This window comes from Hydractinia symbiolongicarpus, chromosome 12 (assembly GCF_029227915.1).
Source record: "Hydractinia symbiolongicarpus strain clone_291-10 chromosome 12, HSymV2.1, whole genome shotgun sequence".
NCBI lineage: Eukaryota > Metazoa > Cnidaria > Hydrozoa > Anthoathecata > Hydractiniidae > Hydractinia > Hydractinia symbiolongicarpus.
This window is the reverse complement of record NC_079886.1, coordinates 11,210,928-11,233,990: the sequence shown is the minus strand read 5'-3', so window position 1 is coordinate 11,233,990 and position 23,063 is coordinate 11,210,928. Positions and strand designations below refer to the sequence as shown.

The 23,063-nt window shown below is 34.0% G+C and overlaps 1 protein-coding gene across 1 annotated transcript; it reads left to right on the top strand.

Annotated features, from left to right (window-relative positions):
• Window positions 1-1,974: 1,974 nt before the first annotated feature.
• On the top strand, window positions 1,975-17,942 carry LOC130621432 (splicing factor 3A subunit 1-like). The gene is made up of 18 exons (XM_057436716.1): window positions 1,975-2,068; window positions 4,748-4,908; window positions 5,302-5,340; window positions 7,344-7,481; window positions 7,658-7,704; window positions 7,780-7,880; window positions 10,327-10,405; window positions 10,478-10,558; window positions 11,009-11,071; window positions 11,483-11,573; window positions 12,015-12,086; window positions 12,586-12,662; window positions 13,692-13,829; window positions 14,415-14,715; window positions 15,515-15,752; window positions 16,063-16,741; window positions 17,160-17,231; window positions 17,579-17,942. Exons 2-18 carry the CDS (start codon window positions 4,761-4,763, stop codon window positions 17,678-17,680), a joined length of 2,466 nt encoding a protein of 821 aa, XP_057292699.1. The 5' UTR covers window positions 1,975-2,068; window positions 4,748-4,760; the 3' UTR covers window positions 17,681-17,942.
• The last annotated feature ends 5,121 nt before the right edge of the window (window positions 17,943-23,063 follow it).

The window sequence follows — 23,063 nt, the reverse complement described above, 5'->3', positions numbered from 1 at the left end:
GTTTATGTTCTTGGGGTGTAAAGTCTTGCTTCGGTTGCTGCTTATCTTCAGCATGATCCTCCCCTGCCTCCTCTTCAATTTCACCCATCAGGGTCTTCTTAGCTCCATCATAAAGAGCAAGGATGCGATTTTTTGCTGATGCATATATATCCCGAACAAGCTTTCTAATACCCTCTGGTACATAGTTCACAAGCCAGTCAGACCATTCTCGCAGCTTACTCTTGACTACTGGGCGGGTCTTTGACATCTCTTGGCGCTCGAAGATATTCATGGCTTCGGGTCTGGGGAGTCGAGGTTCAATTCTGCTTTAATTGGACGGGCTTTTGCCATCTCTTGACGCTCAAAGACATTCATGGCTTCGGGTGTGAATGCTTGTGGCCTTGATTCTGTTGCAGGAGCAGGTTGTCGTGGTGCCTCCAGTAGTGCAATAAGATCGGCTTTGCGTAGCTTGTAATATCCACTGAGTCCTCGGGCCTTTGCCTCATCGCGTAATTGTTTCACGGTTATATTTATTTCTTTATTATATATTTAGACTCCAACCAGCATTTTTCTGGTGCGGTCAGCGAGTAGGGGAAAGTCCCTATATTATGCAACGAAGCGTGACATCATTTCTAGAGCATTTTAATCATTTGCTGTATGATATGCGTGCGCGATTTCACCAGAACGAACATTTTCATATCTCTTCACCCTTGTGAAGCTTGAAACGACTCAACACCCAGTTCTTCTGCGAACTCAAGAGCTTTCTTCTTCAGAATCACTCCACTTATCGGAATACTTTCGCTTCTCATCACAAGTAGCCACTTATGAAAAGCCTTGTTGACATCTTCAAAATTTTCAGGTTTTGATCTCTTAGAGATTAACCCTTTGTTAAACTGTTTAAAGAAGATTTTTTCCTTATTTTTTTTCCACGTCGACAATGTGCTTGAAGGAATATTGAAAGCTTTTGCAACATCTTTTGGAGCAGTTCCTTTTTCAAGCTCTTTGTGGGCACTGTATTTTATTTTACAGGACTTGTTATCGGCTCTACTTCTTTTTGACCCTGCCACAGACGCCATTGTCAGATTGCTATGAAATTCTGTTTTTGAAAATTGGTTGAGAAAGCGTTGTCGCTCGAAACACAAACAAAACATTCGAATCATGCATTCGAACAATATAAGGCCCACCACACACGTAAACATTAAAATATGAAAATGATAAAGAGTTATAAATGATCAGGAAAACTTATCATTTTTTTTTAAAATGCCACACAATTCGAGTTATGGAGTCAAAAACCTTCAAGGGAAAAAATAATCTGTTCGACTTAAGGGAACATTCGAGTTGGAGGTTCGAGTAGTAGAGGTTTTTTTATAAGAGTTTACTAGGAAATTTTTACGGTGCCAACGAATTGGTTCGAGTTAAGGAGACGTTCGAGTAATAGAGGTTCGAGTCATGGAGACTCTACTGTATCTATCTTCCATCAGGCGATTTTAAAGATTCCGCCCCGCGTAGCGGCGACGGAAATCAAAAAACAACCTCGTCCCAGGGCTCTTGTGCCCCCCCCCCCCCCCCGAGTCCTTATTGCGGAGAGTTTCATCATCAACAAGGCAAATTGCCCTTGGAACGAGGTTAATGTTGAAAGGCAGGTCTCAGGTGTACAGAAGTCTAACGCCCCCTTATAATCTCGCCTTCCCCTCCTTCAGGGCTTCTTAGTTTTTTACTATCAGGAAACGGAAACTTGTTATGCGGTGTTGCTTTCTTTAACGTCTTATAGAGTACGGAAAGTAGACTAAAAACATCTTTAAATATACGGAAAGGAGTGGTGTGTGTTAGTCAAGTGATTTAAAACATATTAGTACTATATAATAATAGGTAAGGGAGGTTTAGGGGAAGAAAAAACGGTTACAGGTTTTTCCGTCCCGGAGAAAAAACCCGGAGAAAAAAACCCCTGCACCCACGCTCTCATCGTTAACCGTCTTCTTGATCCGTGTGAAAAATAAAATGGCGGTTTCACTGTTCGTCGCGCTTTCTTTTTTTTTCTAGCTAGGAGACACGCGTTTTTTTTTTACTACTTGGAAGTCGTAATAGTAAGGTAAGAAACTCATTCTAAGATTTTGGAAAATATGGACAAAAGTGTCAAACAGTCAATGCGCTGCAGCTGGCAGGCTGCAAAGTCGCTACTTTTGCACACGGGGACGGGTAGGCCAGGCGCGCATAAGAGCAGACGGTGTTGAAAAGTTGCTAGCTAGTCACATTCACTACGCCTACACACTGAAACAAATAATCCTTGTTGGGCTAACAAAGGCTCTAAAATTCGTGAAAAATGGCCATGCTGACGTCAGCAACAATTAGCACATATTAAAAGTTTGGACTTAACCAAATAGCCTAAAGATCCTAGGTTGTATAAGTCTGCTCCCCAGTCAAGTTGTAAGAGTCCACCCTTTTGGTGCACTCTGAACATTGACAATGTGTGAATCTAATATAGAAATGAACTTCAACATTAGCTGTCTTTTCACAACAAGTTTTGACCAAAATTGTAGAGTATAGCTACCTAGCTATCGAAAAAGATATAGCTAGCTATATAGCTATATAGGATACCTAGTCTAGCTACCAAAAATATATACTATCAACTAGTAGTAGGATCTTGTTTTACTGAAGAGAGTTTAAGTCAGGAGCTTGACAAAAGACTATGTTTTAGATTTTTTACAGGATATAGATAAGTTTCAGTTTTACCAGAATTTGCGTTTTTATGGGTGTCTATACGAGGGTGCTGATAAGCCCCATACGCCGTAAAAAAATGCAGGGCGTTTTCGGGCGAGTTCAGGGTTTTTTAAAAAAATCAGGTATTTGCCCGAAAAACCCCGAAGAGACCCGAACAATGCCCGGAAAAGAAAAGAAAAACAGACACTAATGATTCAAAAAACTATAAAAATTAAAATAAACTTACTATGTGGTAGCGAAGTTCTTAAAAGAACTGTTTTTAATAGTTTAAAATAAGATATACTTGATAAATACCTTATATATAAACTTTATTAACTCCTTTATCTTTAAGCACCTTCTTCCAACTATCGTCCGCATTGTTTGTTACGTTTTCCGTTTGCGTTGCTAAACATTGCTTTTTATAAAAAGAACTTTTAAAAGTTTCGCATGTTAAAAAATATATTTCGACGATAAAGAAATATTACTAAAAGTTTTAAAAGTAGCATTAGTTTTTTTAAAATATTTAGATCATTGGATTTGTTGTTTTTTAAAAGAGCTTGTGTTTTTTAAATATATCAGATTAAAATCGCATTACTATAATTAGTTTCGTTGTTAAAAAAAAATAAAAATTCAATGGCCTTCGCGTTTAATTTTTTCACGCGCAGAGTATTGTTTTTAAACAATGTTTCTTGCTATGCTTTTGTTTTTAACACGAAGCAATTATTTTCGCGCAATTTGAAAGGAACTCGCTATCCTATTGTTTTTTTTAATGAAAGCAATTATTTTTGCAAGTTGAGCGTACGCGTACGCTTACATCTGGACTGTACTGTAGTATGTATGACTATACTGTCATTTTTGTATTTACTGTTTATTTTTCAGGTCATCACAAGCAAATAGGCAAAAATATGCTTTGTTTTCAAATTAAAAAAAATCATTATCCATGTGGCTTAAATAAAACTTAAAAATTCGTTCAGAAAGTTCAGCTACACCTTAACAAAATCTTCACAGAAAAAAAATTATACCGCACGTGAGTTTCGTTTTCACAGGCATAAAGAAAAAATCTATTAAATTCGGACCTGCTATGGTTTCCAATTGTTTTGTCAAATAAAGAAATTATCTACAATTAAATCCATGATAAAATGTCTATTCCGCCTGTAAGTGCAGTTTTGCAGACTTGCTTTATCCGTGCTCCGTTGGCGTTCACCTCCGCATTTGTTAAGAACTGCATTTCTTGGTACAAGAGCTGGTTACCAACAACGAAGGAGCCAGGCAAAAGAGATTTATGTCTACGTAGTTCTTTTAACTAAGTCAGGAGTCTGTGAATTAGCTAGGATGGTCAGGTTGGCTATGCATAGGCTTGCTCATGGATTAAAAGGACCAGGACTATTCAATAAATTCTGAAATCTAAAAGTGTCCGACCAATACGGAAATCTATCAAACGTTTTGTCTGACAAGTCTCCAAAAATTATTTTGAGGGCTGCCATCTCCACTACAAAATGGATTTTATAGGTTGATTTTGAGAACTCAATATTTATATTTTATTTTTTTTTGGCACATCCCTAAATCGTTTTTTAAAACGATTTAGGCGTGTGCCAAGGCATGCGCGTGCGATCGTACGCCCCTCCTGAAAAAGACTGCTTATACATTATTTGTCATTCTAAATTTTGCTACATGTAATGGACCTTTTACAAAGTTCAATGGTTACATCTGCTTTCTATTTTATTCATGATTCTGTACCTTCTCCTGCTCTTGCTCAAGCACAAACAATGGTTGTGACAAGAATTAAATATGGCACATGTATATATTTTATGTTTACCAAGGGACGATTCTTAATTTGAAATTTAATTCATGTATTCCTATGTTCGTTATATTACAATTAATATTGAGGTGCATGAATGGTGTACACGCGTGTGCTTAGAAGGCTGATGCACAGAAATAAAAATTACACGCTTGTACACCTATAAATAATGATGTGTACTAAGATTTTGAATTTTTAAAGCTTTAACAGCTTAAATTTCAATACCACCGTTTAAACTGTAACCTGTAGTTATACATGCTGTTAAAATTTTAGTTCATAATAGAAAATGCCACCTGTTGCTATTGAGGTAGATGACAATAGTGGGAAGACAGAAGTGGAAAAAGATGGAAAAATCTATGAACGCTCATCCGAAGATGGCGAGTTATATTCAAAACCAACTATTGGTATTATTTATCCACCCCCTGAAGTAAGAAGTATCCTTCTCAGTGCGATATATTAACTAAAACATAGATTGCCTGCACTTTAATCTAGTTTTAAATATTGCCTATCTAACACAGTGATAAATCCACATTTTCCCTATTAACAATTCATGTCTAAAGCGTAAAACTAAAAAACATTTATTCTCCAGGTTTGTTTCTACATTTAATTTTGATTTCCTTGCTTAGATTTCTTAGGTAATTTTTCAATTGAGGTATACATACAGGGTACAACTAAGGTTGGGTCATTAAGAAAGTTATGTAAACAAGGGTACGTTGATATAACAAACATTTGTTATTTATTTGTTCAATGATATTTTTCCTTTACATGTGTGTATGTTTCTTTGAATCCAGTGTAGTTTATGTTTCCTTAGCATGTTTTTTTAACAGATATTGTTGATAGAACAGCTTTGTTCGTTGCCAGAAATGGTAAGTCTTTAGATATTTTTTGTTAACCCCTACTTTGATGCTATATTACGCAACTGAGGGGCTTGTACAGTACTGGAAAAAGGTTGTTTAACATATCAAGCGCACAACGTGCGTGGACTCCCGCGATATGCGATGTACAGCGTTTATAATAATAAGAAACAATTAGAATGAATTGTCGTGATCTATCGAGAATCGAGTATCGTGACAAAATCCGTCTCGATGTATTCGCAATACATCAAGACGGATTTGGGTGATAATGAGAATAAAGAGAAAGTTTTTTTAATGAGAATAGAGAGAAAGTTTTTTATTTCAAACACATCTCGGCTTTATCTTTTTTTATTTTAAATAGGTGTATATTATAAGAAAATGTTTAACTTTCGTATTTATTAAAGTAATTCTAGCGCATTACTTTTTTAACGTATTTTTTTTCTAACGATACTTTTTTTCTTAAACTTTGAAAATGCGATTTCTAACGAAGCTTTTTTTGTCGCCGCTTTTTGTTCTTAAACTTAAAATGCGATCTTTTAAAATGCGATCTATCGAAGCTTTTCTATCGCTGTTCTTTGTTCTTAATCTTTTAAAACGCGATCTAAAACAGCATTTCTATTGCCGCTTTTTCTTCTTAAACTTTTCTAAAAAAACATTTCTATCGCCGCATTTCGTTTATAAACTTTTTAACTTCGACCTAAAAAAGCATTTCTATTGCTGCTTTTTCTTCTTAAACTTTTAAAATGTGATCTAAAAAAAACATTTCTATCATCGCATTTCGTTTGTAAACTTTTTAACTTCGATCAAAAAAAGCATTTCTATCGCCGCATTTCGTTCTTAAGCTTTTAAAATTCGATCTAAAAAAACATTTCTATTGTCGCTTTTCGTTCTTAAACTTTAAAATTCGATCTAAAAAACATTTCTACCACCGCATTTCGTTTATAAACTTTTTAACTTCGACCTAAAAAAGCATTTCTATCGCCGCATTTCGTTTTTAAACTTTTCAACTTCGATCTAAAAAAGCATTTCTATCGCCGCATTTCATTTTTAAACTTTTTAACTTCGATCTAAAAAAGCATTTCTATTGCTGCTTTTTCTTCTTAAACTTTTAAAATGTGATCAAAAAAAAGCATTTCTATCGCCGCATTTCGTTCTTAAGCTTTTAAAATTCGATCTAAAAAAACATTTCTATTGTCGCTTTTCGTTCTTAAACTTTAAAATTCGATCTAAAAAACATTTCTACTGCCGCATTTCGTTTATAAACTTTTTAACTTCCATCTAAAAAAGCATTTCTATCGCCGCATTTCGTTCTTAAGCTTTTAAAATGAGATCTAAAAAAACATTTCTATCGTCGCATTTCGTTTATAAACTTTTTAACTTCGATCAAAAAAAGCATTTCTATCGCCGCATTTCGTTCTTAAGCTTTTAAAATGTGATCTAAAAAAGAAAGATTAACGCTAGCTTTATACCCTAGATTTTCATGCACAAGTTAAAAAATATAACACAAAGGAAGTATAATTATATTTAAACCTCCGCGATCATTGTTGAATACACTCTTATTTTTAAAATAGTTCTTTTATGAAAAAGTGTTAATGGCCTCGATAGCTTCGAGAATGACATCGAGACGGATGCGATGCGAAGCCCTCTCGATACAATTTGAAAGTAAAAAAACATCTATCACGGATCGAGAATACCGTCGCGATATGCAAAGCGCGATGTTACACAACCTTTTTCCAGTACTGTAGTTTTTTAGCTACTCCAGATATCACAATTTGCCATGCAGTAGAAACACAGCAACAGGAAGGGTAGCACTTAAGGAGTTAAACAAACAGTATCAGGGTGCATTGTTATACCTAAGGCTGGCTTGATGATAGAACAACAATCAATTAAACAAAGTATTTGATGCTTAGTCAAAGAATAAATTGTATGGAGTGGACTAAAAATCATAGTTCTATTACCCTACTTATGGCCATGTAGCACGACTCCTTTTCAAAAGATTGTTTCTTCTTTTTTAGGTCCGGAATTTGAGGACAGAATTCGTGCTAATGAAGCCGATAACGTCAAATTTAATTTCTTGAATCCCAACGATCCATACCATGCATATTATGAGTACAAATTAAAGGATTTCAGAGAAAATGATCAGGAGGAACCAGGCATGTATTATATAACCTTTATATAACTTGTTCTGTCAATTAAATATTATTGTAATGTGCTATATACAATTACAAATGGCTAATAAAACATTTAGTTCTATTTTTCAAAATATTTTTTCTTTTAATTCATGATTTTGTACAACATTTTATTTTCATTTTTTTAATGTTTATTGTAGCTCCACAAGAAAAGGAAGCTGTCAAACCAGCACAACAGCAAACAAAAGTAAACTATTTACAATATTGTTTTTTGTAATTTTATGACTTTTGTTCATTCTTAAAATTTTTTTCTATTTTACAGTTGAAGCAATCTGCTCAAATTGTTGAAACAATAATACCTAAAGATCCTCCTCCTGTGTATGAATACATGGCAGACCCACCTACTATCTCTGCCATTGACTTGTAAGTGAACTTATAATGATTGAATTTCAATAAATTTTGTAAAATAATGAGATAAGAAAAAGATAAAGGACTGTAGATTTACATAATATAATTAGACTTTTGTAGTTTTCAGTTGAAAATAATAAATTAATCTTGACTTAGTCTTGACTTTATTACCACATGTTTTCTGATTGAAATAGAATAGAATATAAGTATGAATAAAAACTTTTAGATATCAGGGAAGTGGTGATTTAACATGATAAGTCAGAACTCTTATAACTGAAGAAGATGTCTTATACATCAGAAAGCTATAAAAAGCTAAAAGTTGCCATTGTGATTGACTTCAAAAAAGTTGTTTTTGCATATTATTGTTAAACTACTATAAAACCTTGATTAAGCACTGCAGTGCTTATTTAAGATTAGATTCTTTTATTGTGGGGCTTAATCAAGGGTGGTGCTTATGCAGGCAGCGCTTTTTCAAAAAAACAACTTGTGTTGCTAAAAAATTTCGGCTTGCTGTTATTCTTCATGATGAATTGGAAACAAAAAACAACAAGTAAGCTGTTTCGAACTTGACCATATAGTGTTGATATGAAGAATTGGCATATCTTGGTGTACTATAAGAAAAGTCTCTTTTCTTTTGAAATTCCCTATAATTAAAAAATGCTTCATGCTTGTAACGATGTGTTCAAACTACAATATATAAGAAAAATGTATGTAGTGAAAATTCAAAAAATGACTAAGTGAAATATAACAAATATTTATAAACATATATAATGCATACCAGCTTGCCAAGTGAAAAATAAACTGAAAGATTATTAAAAGATTATTTAAAACTTTTCTTGACATTGATTTTGTGACTTTTTTCCTAACATTGAAAAAGATGTGATCAACTCAGTGACTTCAAGTGAACAGGTGGACTGAAAAAATACTTAACAACACAATAGTTATATAAATTAAAGAACAAACATGGCAGACAAAACATAAAGACACATTTTAACATAGAGCTGACTCAACACAGTTATTCGAGGGTGGTGCTCATTCAGATATAAGTTAAAACTAGTTGATAAAGCCAGTGGAAAAATCCACTGAGGCAGGATAAAAAAAAAGAAGCATCATTTGAATTTTGATGACGTCTGCAACCCATCAACAACAAAAAAATTTCCAACCTTGTTTTCATGTTTCCCCTATTGTGTAGAGCTCAAAGCGCTCATCAAAATAATTTATAGGACCATATATTTTAGACAAACGCCTAACAAGATATAAGGGTTTAAAAATTTTGCTGACGTCAGTAAAAACGCACAAAAAATTTTTTTCCAGAGTTTTATATATCTAATGCCTTCATCGTATAGATCTTTAAATGGTGATAAAGAAAATGTATAGGATCATGTACCTTTTTACAAACGGTTGCAGAGATATGGGAGTTTGAAGGTTTTTGATGACGTCTCTAACCCGTTTATTCCGAAACAGATTTAGGGACTCAGGTTTGGGAAACATACCCAAATTGGTCCCAAGTGGTCCCCAGTTACCCACGCGGTGAAAAACCATTGACGTCATCACCTCGTTTCTAAGTTATTTGGCCTAAAAGTTTGTAATGGCTTCATTAATTTAATATAGGATATTGACGTTAAAGTAGTGTTTTTGACGTCACGTAGTAACGTCACATAGATTAAGAAATTGGAGATAAGTTTTTCGTCGACATCAAAAGAAAATAACGATACCCACTTTGGCGGTCACAGACTGACACAACTTCCGTATTAATATATAGAAAAATGGGACGCTTTTTAAGGGTGGCGCTTATTTGAGGGTGGCACTTACTCAAGAGGGTGCTTAATCGAGGATTTACTGTTTGTTTTCCTTAATCATGATGGAAAATATTTATGGCCTAGCAATGTTAAAACTATAAAAGTTAAATTTAATTTAATAATAGGGCTTTATAGGAGATATATTTTTGAAAATAACCGCCATGGAGTGTTGTTTATAAATATCAACATATAAAAATGTAATTCTAGAAAATGAAAAGTTTCACTTGCCGAACTTTGGCACATTTGGTGTACAGATTTTTAAAAAAATTTGAACCCAAATCCAGCTGAACAAAAATGAAACCACTTTTAATTTTGCTGCACCATAATTGACTGAAGGAGTTGTTAAACAGCAATCTTGCCAGCATATAAAAGTATAAAGTTTAAAATGTAGTCAAAGAAAAGTAATGTAGAAAGTAAAATAAAAATAAAAAAGCTTATACTTTGTTAATAGTATAATACCAGACAACTAGCATTGATGTGAATTTTTTAAATATGTACAAGTCTACAGATGGAGAGTGGAACCTTCAATTGGTCACCACCCATAGTAGCAACTCCTTACAAAGTGTATTCAGCTTTGTAAAAAAAAATCTCGAACAAAAACAGTATCAAATTTTATAACTTTCTATGCGTTATGTTGTTAATGGTATGTTGTTTATTTTCAGAGACATCGTAAAACTTACAGCTCAGTTTGTAGCAAAAAACGGTAAAGATTTTCTTACAAGTTTAATGACACGAGAACAGGTAATCTTTGCACATACTATATTTGTTTATTTAATTTGTCTTTATTTTTCTCAACTTTACCTTATTTTTTAGAGAAACTACCAGTTCGATTTTCTTCGCCCACAACACAGCTTATTTCAATATTTCACTCGATTAGTGGAACAGTACACAAAAGTATAATTTTTTATGAAGACAATTGATAAGGAAGGCTCAGATTATTGCTTAAGAGCTTATTTGTCACAAATATATTCAGGTTTTGTGGGACTCTTCTGAAGTTTTATGTTTCTTTAACCTTAAGAAGTTTTCACTTTCATCAAGCTGCCACAAATCACAAAATGTTCTAGTATTTTGTATTGTTGTCAATCGAGTATCTTTACAAGTATTACACTGTTTAACAAGCTTCTTCACTTGTTCATGGTTATTTTTCAGGAATAGGGTATGCAAGTTAATTAGCTAAGTATGAAATTTCAGGCCAAAAAAATAGACGCTTTAAAAGATGGGTGTTTTATGATTGCTTTTTAAGAAAGAAGAAATACACTTTACATTTCTAAAAATTCATAGGCTTTGGTAATAACAACAACTGGAATAATATTAAAAAATTTGCTGCTCCACCCTCTTTCTTAGATCTTACTACCACCAGATGATATTACAAAGAAATTAAGCAAAGATTTTTCGGAACCATGGAAGGTAAACTTTCTTTTCTTGTATTATTAAAGTTTTATCCCATGTTAGTGATAATTAGTAAAACCACTAACCTTTCGTCTTCTAAAAGACTTTCTAATATTCTTCCTTGCTCAGTAATCTTTTGTTCCGATAGTCTATGATCTTTCTGATAGAATCCAACAGCTTCTCTTGCTTCCTTGCTCAATAATATCATCCAATACTCATGTGCAATCTTTCTTGTACAAATCAACACTTTCTTAGCTATATTTACGGGGTCAGTGATATTGCCTTACTCTTTGTTCTATATGACAATAAATACATGTTAACAGTTAGTACTTTTATAATAATTGGTATTTGTTTGAAGTTTGAATGAAAGGAATTAATCAGTTTGATTAAATGTTACCCTAATTGTATATGTTTCATTGATTTATTCAGGTATTGGATTGTGTTAAGTATCGAGTTGAGTGGCAAAGATTTCAAGATAGAGAGAAAAGAAAAGTTGAGGATGAAAAAGAAAGGGAAAGAAGTACATTATTTTCTTTTTATTATTACATCATAAACTTTTATGTGAACTTTCTTTTTATGTGACAGTCTTACAAAAGTTTAAAGAGATTTGCAAATTGTATTTTTAAATTCTTACCTAGAAAAATTATATGCATGCGAAAGTCCTCTAAAATATCTGCAATTATGTAATAAAATAGTGGCTACATAATGTTAAATATTTGTCGCAACTTAAAACTTATTTTCTTCTGTAATTTTTTATCATTTGACTAATTAATTTTAGATTGCAAAGATTTTAATTTTTTTTTTTGATTTTACTAAGCCTTCTGACACTAACTGCACTTTATAATGGATTTGTTTAAATATATATTCTTGCGTGAATAAATGAGACAACGTTTCCTGTCTCTTATATCAACTTATATTATTCCCCATATTTGTGTCAACGTATATTATATTTTTTTTGTAGTTGCATTTGCACAGATTGATTGGCATGATTTTGTTGTTGTGGAAACTGTTAATTTTCGAGAGAATGAAACAGGTTAGCGTATAAGCTTTTAGATTTAATGAATTCAAGGCATCTAGTAACCTGGAAACTAGGATTTTGTTTCTACATCAAGAGAGCTCCAAACAGTTTTGCAGTCACATTCAGTGACTCACAATCAATCATTTTACCATTTTTCCCAAATTTGAAATTGTTTATTTTTGCGTTCACTGTGTTTCTAACAATTTCTTTAGTTAAAAGTTTACAAATGCAATTCTACCATCAGTCGTCATCTATTTTAAAGTTGATAACTACGTCTGCATAGCTACATTTTTTATGTACCCAATGTCATGTTAATGCCCCCTCCCTTCCGAACTCAAATTTACCAAATTTGTAAAAGGTGGACAGAAATATTTTCGCCAAATGCGCCTTGATACTGCTAATCCACTCTTGTATATATAATCAACACCATAATTATTATTGATATATATTTTACAACTTTACAGCGTCGTTTGGATCATTTGATGAAGCTAATTTGCTGTGTTTTTATCTTCAGCTAACTTACCTACTCCAGTTACAAAAGACCAACTTGGTGCACGTTTATTAGCTCAAGAACGCTTCGAGAAGATGAAGGTTTGTATGGCATTTTAGCCTGTCAATATAGGTCCTTTCCGAATAGTCAACTATCCTGAATTCTGAAGTAAAGTTTTTAAGTAACTTATGCATTAGCTGACTTGTCAAATTTTTAAAAATCTGGGTTTTACAATCAAATATTATTTAAACACATTTTTTAACTCTTTCCGGACAGTGTAAATTCATTTTTTAAAACACAAAACAATTTCCAACTTTGAGCGACTGTATCCCAGGACTGCAAGGTGGGAAACTGGTCAAGTTCGGGTTTAATCGGAAGCTCTATTTAAGTTTTCAGCCATAAGAAAGATAAAGTAGCCCTCTCTACCCAAAGATTTGAAGTGGGAGGAGGGATCCAAAGGTTCGTGTTGAAGATTAAACGATTATTTATGTTAATAGATCTGCAATCAGTAGACAACCTTTCTTGCATTAATTTATATAATTATGTAAATAGATCTGCAACCAGTAGACAACCTTTCTTACATTAATTTGTGTAAATAGATTTGCAACCAGTAGTCAACCTTTCTTATATTAATTTATGTAAATAGATTTGCAAGCAGTAGACAACCTTTCTTACATTAATTTATGTAAATATGTAAAAAGATTTGTAACCAGTAGACAACCTTTCTTACATTAATTTATATAATTATGTAAATAGATCTGCAACCAGTAGACAACCTTTCCTACATTAAGGCAAGTTGCTTTGAAAGTGCGAGTCTATATTCGCCTTTTTTAATTTTTCCGTAACGTACTCTTATAGGCAGCGTTGTGTAAAAGTTTCACTTCGCCCATAAATCAAAGTGCTGTGTTTATGCCAAATTTGGCTTAGTCCGAATGAATTAAAATTTTGGCCCGCAGTCTGTTTTACGCCAACCAAAACCTAAGTTTCACTGTAAACTGTTTACATGAGGTTTTTATAACAACAGTTATATTTAACTTCTGTAAAAAAGATCGAAGTGGAATTCAAACAGGACTAACTTTTACTGTAGGGATATTGTGAAATGCTTCTTATGCAGAGTTATTTCTTTGTAGAAAAGTGGCGAAGTCAATGCTGAAGAGATTGAAATGGACGTGGAGGAGGAGGAAGAGGGCGAAGAAGAGTTGTATCAACCTTTCCAACAAGAGGATAACGAGGAGAAAGGTGATGAAGAGAAGGTTGGCTCTGATATGGTTAGTGTCATACTGTAGTTAAGTTTCTGAAACTTTGTTACCAACTCTTAAATTGCTGTTTATCCAACGTGCTTGGTGTGAGTAAATCTTGAGTGATTAAATATTTTGGAATTGGATGGCACATACCTTGGCAACCTAAAACTTGGAATGGATTTTGTTTCGATTACTATGCCAAAATCTATAGCATTATTTGATGATATACTGATGCCCAAACGTTAAGGACCAAATATTCTGTAGGCCCAGAAACCAATGCCACTAAAATAGATAAAATCTTTTGATAATTATTCGATTTTCACAACTCGATGATCAAAATGATCAAACTTGTTTATCTGTTAATAGTTAATTGAATAATTCTGATTATTTTTATTTAATATCAACTGGCTCCTCAAAAAAACAAGAAAATCGTTATCGGTATCAACATAATTTGGTTTTTACTTATTATTAGGAATCACAAAGTAGGGTTTTTTTTGGAGGGAATTAAGTTTCGCAAATAAGAAGCAAATCCGAAAAATTTTTGACCTGAAAGTTTCTGACATGTAGTGATTTATAAATAAAAGATTTACTGAAATTGTTGTTACCTTTCAGGAAGAAGAAAGTGACGATGAAGAGGGAGGTGCAAAACCGCCAGAAATGCCTCCCCCAGTTATGCCTCCCATGCCCGGTCTTAACGCACCTATTCGTAAAAATTACGATCCGAAAGCATCCAAGCAGAGTACAAGCAGTTCATTGTCCGACAAGTATTTGATATCTCCTCTTACAGGAGAGAAAGTTCCTGTTGAATCCATGGCCAACCACATGAAGGTTAACCTGCTTGACCCTAGATGGAAAGTACAACAAGAGAAATTAATTGAAGAGAAAAGACAGCAAGATGATGTGCTTGCACAAGGTGAGTAAACATGAAAAGATTTGTCTTGACAGCTTGATAGCATAGATTACCAAAAACCTTTAAGAAGCAGGTCAGCAAAGTTCTGATGTTACTTAAAATCAACTCCACTCAATTTAGCACTTTATTTACCATACACGTCACAGAAAACATAAGCAAATATAATGCATTAAAAAGAAGTATAAGAATTATATTATTTGACTTACCTAAATTATAATATGTTATAATTACTTCAAAAAAGTGTAAGAGCAAAAAACGAGATTAATGGTAAACAAATGCGGACGTTTTCTGCTAGTTTTTCTTTGAAAGATTCTTTTTTCGTACTTTTTATTTCTGTTTTCAAATTATCACAGTTTCTGTGTTTTTATATTTCAGAATATTCTTGTGTTTGTTACGTCTGCGTTTACTTGCGTTCTCTGGTTCACACGACAGAAGCTGTGCTTTAAACACAAAAATATCAAAATGCTTCGAGATCTTGCGCCAAGCTAGTGCTTCCGTCGAACGTGTTTACGCAGTCTTTTTCTTGCGCTTTCGCCACAAAGTTGGGCCAGACTTTATCTTGTATGCTAAAACATAATATCTTAGATAAGCGTTTTGTTTCGGTTAACCCTGTCACATCTGGACTTTTTTTTTGTGACGTCACTCGCGACGTCACTATTGGCATGAGAGATATTCTTTGACAGGCTTGAACAAGCCACCCTCCCTAAAACACACGTGCACTACATGGCATCACATAGTTTCCGAGACAGCTCTCTATCTGGTTTCAAATTTAAGCGTGTATACGTTTCTATTTTTGTTCTAGGTGTTCACATTGGTGATTCGCTGAAACAACTTGCCGAACGACGTTCAGATATCTTTGGTGTTGGTATCGAAGAAACGTTTATTGGTAAAAAACTGGGAGAGGAAGAAGCGTCTAAGAAACCTACTAAAGAAATATGGGATGGACACACGGCTAGTATGGAGCGTGCTACGAAGTTAGCTCATTCAAATATCACGTTTGAAGACCAAATCAAAGCTATCCACAAATCTAAAGGCTTACTGTAAGTTTTTCGCTTGTGTTGAAATGCGCATGCATGAACGTCTTGTACTATTAAATTTAGTATCGCGTAAGTCATTGGATATTCCGAGTTTTTGTTAATATTTAAGGTGGATGCCAAAGTTTTCACCATTCTGTTAAAAACTAAGATAAATATAGTTTCAGTTACTGTTGTATATAAATCGCATATGGTAAATATTTGTGCTCCGTTTTTAAACCAGATATAAAAAGCGTTTAATAACAAACACCACAGTGTGGTTAAATAAATAAAAATAAACATCTTGGTGTCTTGTAGAAATAAACTCTTTTTTTAGACCGTCAGAAGAAGCAGAAAAAATTGGTCCTGCTGTTCCCTTTTCTCGTCCTACAGAGTCGGCACCGCCTGTTGTATCAACTCCTACTGAACCTATTATAATAGAGACTTCTAGCGCAGAGTTATCGAAGCCGCCGCAACCTCCAACCACCCTCACTGGATCCAGTATAGACAAGCCTGTGGAGGGACCCCCTCCTCTTCTCCCACGAAATATGCCAGTGAGCTCTGCACCTGTGTCTGCTCCGCCTCACCATAATATGCAAATGGGTATGCCTCCCAATATGCCGCCCAACATGCCGATGCCACCGCCCATGTCAAATCAAACCCATCCTCCCAATATGCCTATGATGCGCCCGCCTTCAATGTTACCGCCAAATATGATGATGCCTCCACAAATGCAAAACATGCCGCCCCATCAACCTGGATTTATGCCGCCCCCGATGCCCTCAACTGGAATAGAAGGAAACCAACTTGTTTTACCATCCCCTGCAGAAGACGAGGAACCGGCAACGAAAAAGGCCAGGGTAGAAACTGAAACTGACCTAGTACCAGAGGATACATTTGTTGCACAAAACAGATTACCGGTTACATTCCGTGTCCAAGTGCCAGAATTACCGGATAAAACAGAATGGCAGTGCCAGGGACAAGTACTCAAGATTTGTCTACCTGTGACAGACCAGGTAATAAATAGTTTGTTTTTTTTGTTACCTGGTTTTACTCGTATACAATCCATACTTCCAATGCGATTAAGTGAGACTATATGCGTCGATTTTATTATGTGGGATGTTAATAACGCGCATACAATTTTGGAAAAAATGATATCATTGCTTTTATTATTATTTTTTACTTTTTTTATTTTTTTTTCCTTTTTGTTTTTTGTTTACCAGTGTACAATGAGAAGCAGGCTTTTACTGTCATTTTCCAGATTTTCTTTGTTTAACTGATTTAAAAGCAGTGGGCCGAAGTTTTGGCAAAAACGTACAAATTGTGTATCAAAGATGGCGTAAAATTTATTTAATGTCTTTATGTCTCAGTGCTGACGTCAGCACATTTTTACATTTAACATATCGCCATAATGGAATATCACCTTATTTTTAGTGTTCTGTCATTAAAGCTAAGATCAACGAGATGATAAATATGCCAGCTGGAAAACAGAAGTTACAGTTAGGTGTAAGTGGCTTGCTTTATCTATCCTAGCACTTGTAAGAGAGTGTTCTCTCGCAAACATCTGAGAGAAGCTATTTTAGAGTTTATGTCGCAGTACTTTCTACGCCGCGTCTTTCCGTCACCCTGTTTTTGTTTGCTTGTGTAGAAACATAGGTCTAACTTCAAAGATAAAGTTTGTGGATCCGTTTTTAAATTAGGGTTTACAAAAATTGTAAAAGTTAACGAATGAACGATAATTATAATAAGACTAAACAAGTCCAATTATTAGAGAAAAATTGAACTCCCGTAAAATTTGGCCGTTTAAAGGCGTGGTTTATATACAGTGTGTTAACATATCCTCCTGTTTTTAGACGTTGTTCATCAAAGATTCGAACACACTCGCTTATTACAACTTTTCATCTTCTACGTTGATTCAACTTCATGTCAAAGAGAGAGGAGGTCGAAAGAAATAAGTGAATTAAACGTAAATTCGAACATTTCAACCCTCCCTGGAACCACATGGTCCTGGAAATACCTTTTCCTTCAGGAGTATGCTATTTGTTGCCATCACAACATTCTGCATCTAAAAAATCTGTATTTTATTTGTGTGGATAATATTATAAAAGAATTCTTCTTTTTATGAATAACTTGTTTATTTTATACGAAAACCAATTTCCTTGTAAGTATAATGTCTTGGTATTCTAGATGAAAATAACCAAACCGTTAGGATTCTAACTTTTTACTTTTCTTCTTCATTATCCTGCGATAATTTTACCAACTCTTCCCTACTGCTGTTTTTTGGTATTATTCATATACATTCGTTCTAGTCTCTTTATTGACATCTTAGTCAAAAGTTTTTGACCAAGATATTTCGCGTGGAAAATGTTATAGTGGTCAGACTATATATTTAAATCTCGTCACAACAAACAAATGATAACAATAGCACATATAACCAGAGTTGTTCCTGTTCCAATTAATTGTGTGGCTTGTTTATATTTTTGGATTTTGTTTACAATCTTTCGAAAAGCTCGTGTTTTAAATCGTCCACTTGTTCTAACATGACATGGCCTGTTTTTACTCACATTCAACGCTCTGTAAAATTCTGTTTGGTCAGTGTAACCAGAGTAATCAAAGTCGGGAGCTGTTGGATGGCTCTCTTGAATGCCCACAGTACCAACAGAATATGAAGCACCTCGTACGCATTGCTGTTCATCTGTTACGCAAAAGGCACCGCTATCCATATGTTCTCTGAAAGATATCTCTTGTTTGTCTATATATTCTGCAATTCTTTCTTTAAAATGTTTTTTGTCTTTTCTACAAAATAAGTCAAATTGCTGTGAATATTAAGTTCATGACTGGCGTGTGCTTTAACAAAAAACAAATTGAAATAAAAAAAGGATCTACCTTTTTCAATTTGTATTCACTCTTCTACAGCTAAAATATTTACTATGCTTCAACTTCGCGTTAGCTAGCATATTTATACTTTTTAGTGAAGAACGCGCCACAGCAACTGTTTTTTCCCTTTCAATATCTACCTGACGTCAGCATGTTTCACGTGATTTGATTATTAGTAAAATCACATCCGATTAAACGCAGAACAACTGTTGCCTCTTTTACAGATTACAAGATTTTTCCATGTAAAATGTCAGGGGTTTCAGTTGAAAAGAAAGATTTATATGCAACGAAGCACAGTTTGATAGAGATAATCTGTTATCGCATCACTGACGTGACCGATAAGGTAAAATCCTCCTTGCAAATCACAGCTAATTTCAGAAAATCGGCGACGTGACGTCTTCTTGACGGATAAGATCCTGCATATAATCATCCACAAAATAAAAATTAAAGACTTCACCTCCTTTTTTCTCTTCATGAACAGTATCGTTTATTTAAATTTCTATGACGGCATGCAAATGTTTCAGATTTTCACGAAATCATCTGCGTTGGAGCTCAAGTGTAATTAAATTATATCATGATTACGTCATGTTTGTGTTTGTTTTTACTGAGAAAATTCTAGATTTATGGAAGTTTTTTTTTCTTGCTTAGAAACGAACAAATTCGGTTAATACTGAAAAAACATTTCTATATATATTTTTATTCTAAATGGTAATTCATCTTCGGCACTGAAATTCCCTGTTTCCAGGGGCGGATACAGGATTTTTTTCCCCTTGAGCAGATTTGCGGAGCGAAGCGAAGCCAAAATTTTTGCTACGCAAAAATTGCGCGTGTTAATATCAGATATGGGGCTCTTGGGGGTGCTGTAAGCCCCCTAAGTGGCGTCTGGGCGAAGTCCCAGAAGCTTTAGCTTTTTTACCAATTTCAGCACTTCAAAATGCAGCAGACAGGACCTTTACAAGTCTATTTCTTACATTTTATTTGGAAAAACAAACATAAAATTCTTAAATCAAAGCCAAATGATGTTTTCAGAAGAATTAAGGCTAAAATTAGCTAACCAGCAAAACTTCTTCTTTCTTCCACATCCAGAAAATTTCTTTGCAAGTTATGGGTAAATATAATAGCTCTTAAAGGCTATAAATTTTTGGAAACTAAATTAAGTAAAAAAGACATATAATTTTTATAATTCGGTAAAATTTTCATATTTAATCTATTCAAAACATTTAATAACATGAAAAAGGAGGCCTGAAAGAAAAATAAGCAAAAAACAACATCAGAAAAATGCATATGTAAATAGGCTCTATTTGTAATTTTAGATCATAGTAACAACAACATAAACAACATCAGATAAATACAATAAAATAAAAATGGCAAGATTATATAGCTACCTAAAAACAACTTTACAACACAACAACCTACAAAAACGAAAGAATGAACACTGATTTAGCACAACATTCAGTCAAAAAATATTTAGCCCTATTAGCCTAATAACAAGAAAAACACTGTTTTTATTTTTTGGTAACAATTTCTGGCTCAGACTCTTAATAGACCATTTCGGAGATTATGCGCCATTATGTACGATGGCCCCTATGGCTCACTTCTCTTCCAAATCAAAAACACTTCTCTTCTATATAACGAAACACTTCTCTTCTGTATTTTGACACTTCCCTTCAGTATTTTGACACTTCTCTTCTGCACTTAACACTTTCTCTGCATGTGGCTCTTTACAACTTGAATTCTAAAATCTGGTCCGCAATTTTACATCATTGGTCCGTAGTTTTAACCTTTTGTGAGGTTTATTACACGGGACCAGTCCCCTCGCCATGTGTTATATTTTTCAACCGTCGTCAAGCAATCATGAGCATGAAGTCTGTGGTACGTGAAATTGCTAAAGAGGAGCTTGAAAATCTAATGTCCTGCTCGTCCCTGACAGCAACTACAATAACACCATCAGCCACAAGGTCTTCGCTGTCTTGTGTAGCTAACACAAGTCATGCTAGCAGTAGTGGTAGAACAAGTAACGTATCAAGTAGGTTGACCACCCTACTAACCACCATCAATAAGAAAAAGAGTGGAAAATAATTAAATCATATGGAGTTGCTGTAAATAGAACAACTGTGATGGAAATTCTGAGAGAATTAGACCCTGAAGGTGTTTCTTTAATAAAAAAGAAAAGATTAAGAAGAAGAAATTATTGCGTTCCTGGGCCAGATTTTTTGTGGCATCTTTGACGGGCACGACAAACTTAAGCCGTTTGGTTTTAGTATCCATGGTTGTATAGACGGTTTCTCCCGTCGGCTTATTTGGTTAGAAGTTAATAGAACAAACAAAAAGCCTGAAGTTATTACAAACTTTTTTATAAAATCTATTAAGCAGTTAAATCGTCTTCCAGCAAGAAAAAGGTCTGATGATGGTACTGAAAACTGTAATTTGGAAGCTGTTCAGATTGCATTAAGATCTCAGCATAATGACGAATATGCTGGCACTGGCAGTTTTATTGTTGGTACATCAACAGCTAATCAAAGAATCGAATCTTTTTGGTCACAACTTTCAAAAGACAGACCAAGTTGGTGGAGGTTATTTTTTAGAGAACTTGCAGACTTAGGATTTTTAGATGCCGGTGATGCACTCATTGCTGAATGTGTACGCTACTGCTTTATGGATTTGATCAGAAAGGACCTTAATGAATTTGCGATTCATTGGAATCGACATCTGTTAGCAACAAGCAAAGGTGTTACTGCTCCCCGTGGAAGGCCTGATACATTGTACTTTGTTCCAGAATTATATGGTTGCGAGTCTTTTAAAAAAACTTTAGATCTTAATGAGCTAGAAGAGTTTAGCGAACTATCTGTACCAGATCACGATAATGGGTGTAGAAAACTTCAATACACTGCCCATAGAGATATGGTGAACAGATTCAGATTCTAGGAATAGAGCCATTAGTCATTTTAATTGCAAATAATTTTTATTATATTGATATTTTTAAATTTTTGTTTTTCGATGATAATTACACTAATCTTTATATTTATCCCTTGATTCGTCTACTTAAACACTCCTATCTTTGAGTCTTTCAAGAGTGGTATTAGAAAAAAATAGCTGCTATTGCCCTATATGTATTATTTATATATACACGTATGTCTTTATCGGTTTCATTATCAGGACACGCAATTATAGCAGTAATTTATTACTAAAGTGTAAATCTTTATGATAAATAAATAAATTACTCTGTTAAGCTTGTTTGAATTATTTGCATAATAAGTTCCATTGCAGAAAAAGCTCTGGCGATTAACTCATCTATTACTCAGCCCACAAGAAGGCATTCAGCTGCCTCATGCTAAGTTCTAAAAAATCCTCATACGTTGTAAGAGCTGACAAGAAGTCAGTTAGCTGCCTCACACTAAGTTCTAAAAAATCCTCATACGTTGTAAGAGCTGACAAGAAGTCAATCAGCTGCCTCGCACTAAGTTCTAAAAAATCTTCATACGTTGTAAGAAGCATAATTCGATCTTTAAAATATGTTTAAAGTTGATTAAATATCCACTTTAGCGTTAAATAATAATAAAACACACTCAGTATCCCTACGTCCTACACGTGTATTTAATTACTATTTCTAATTCATTAATAGGTCAAAGCTAAATAAATGTTGTCTGGTGTTATCCCCTGTTACTTAGATAAAAACATTGCGAAGACCTAAACACCCTAAGAGTGTATACAAAACTCGTTTCTTTTTTTGTGTTTTAAGAGAGTTTTCTACTACGGCATATAGGGTTAAAGTTCAACTTGCACCACCGAGCTTTGAAAATCCATAATGGCGCATAATCTCCGAAATGGTCTATGTTGAAACAAACTTGAAAATACCTTTTAGCTGTTATGCAATAATTACTATAAATACTTTAAATTTTTACCAAAACAAAATCATTCAAAAACAGATATCATTAACTACATTATTACACGTTTTTGTGTCCATCTGGATTGGGTTGTAATAAGTATATATGCTAAGTCTAAGTCATGTTCGCCATGTTGGTAGAACCACAAACATATTTCAAGTTTATCAGCAAGACAACTTCTTTAGTGAAAATGTGAAAAACTTTTGTCATTTTATCCATTAAATAAAGCCATGCCTTTCTCTTATTCGAATTGTATATAATTAGCACCATTTCCAGGAATACTTCGATATGAGGCTCAAGATTTTACACCAAAACATCATAAAGTCTTGTCAAAGTTTTCCTCCCAAAACTAGTGTTCTTTTCTTGGCCTCGTGGCATGTTAAAAAATCATTTGGAAAGTGTCTACTGCCAGAAGCTTTGAATCTACAAAAGTAAACATAAAAGGTTGTTACGAAGTCAACAAATTGTTAGCTATTCAATTTATTGTGATGTTATAAAATGTCTTGTTACTTAAATAAAAAAGAAACCCAAGAAAAAATAAAGCTCTTTTAAATTTAACACAAAGCTTTTTCAAGTT

Coding starts and splice junctions, on each gene's coding strand:
- LOC130621432 (XM_057436716.1), top strand. CDS start 4,761: ATGCCACCTGTTGCTATTGAGGTAGATGACAATAGTGGGAAGACAGAA. Junction 5,341..7,343: donor TTTGTTCGTTGCCAGAAATG/GTAAGTCTTTAG, acceptor CTTCTTTTTTAG/GTCCGGAATTTGAGGACAGA. Junction 7,482..7,657: donor AAATGATCAGGAGGAACCAG/GCATGTATTATA, acceptor TGTTTATTGTAG/CTCCACAAGAAAAGGAAGCT.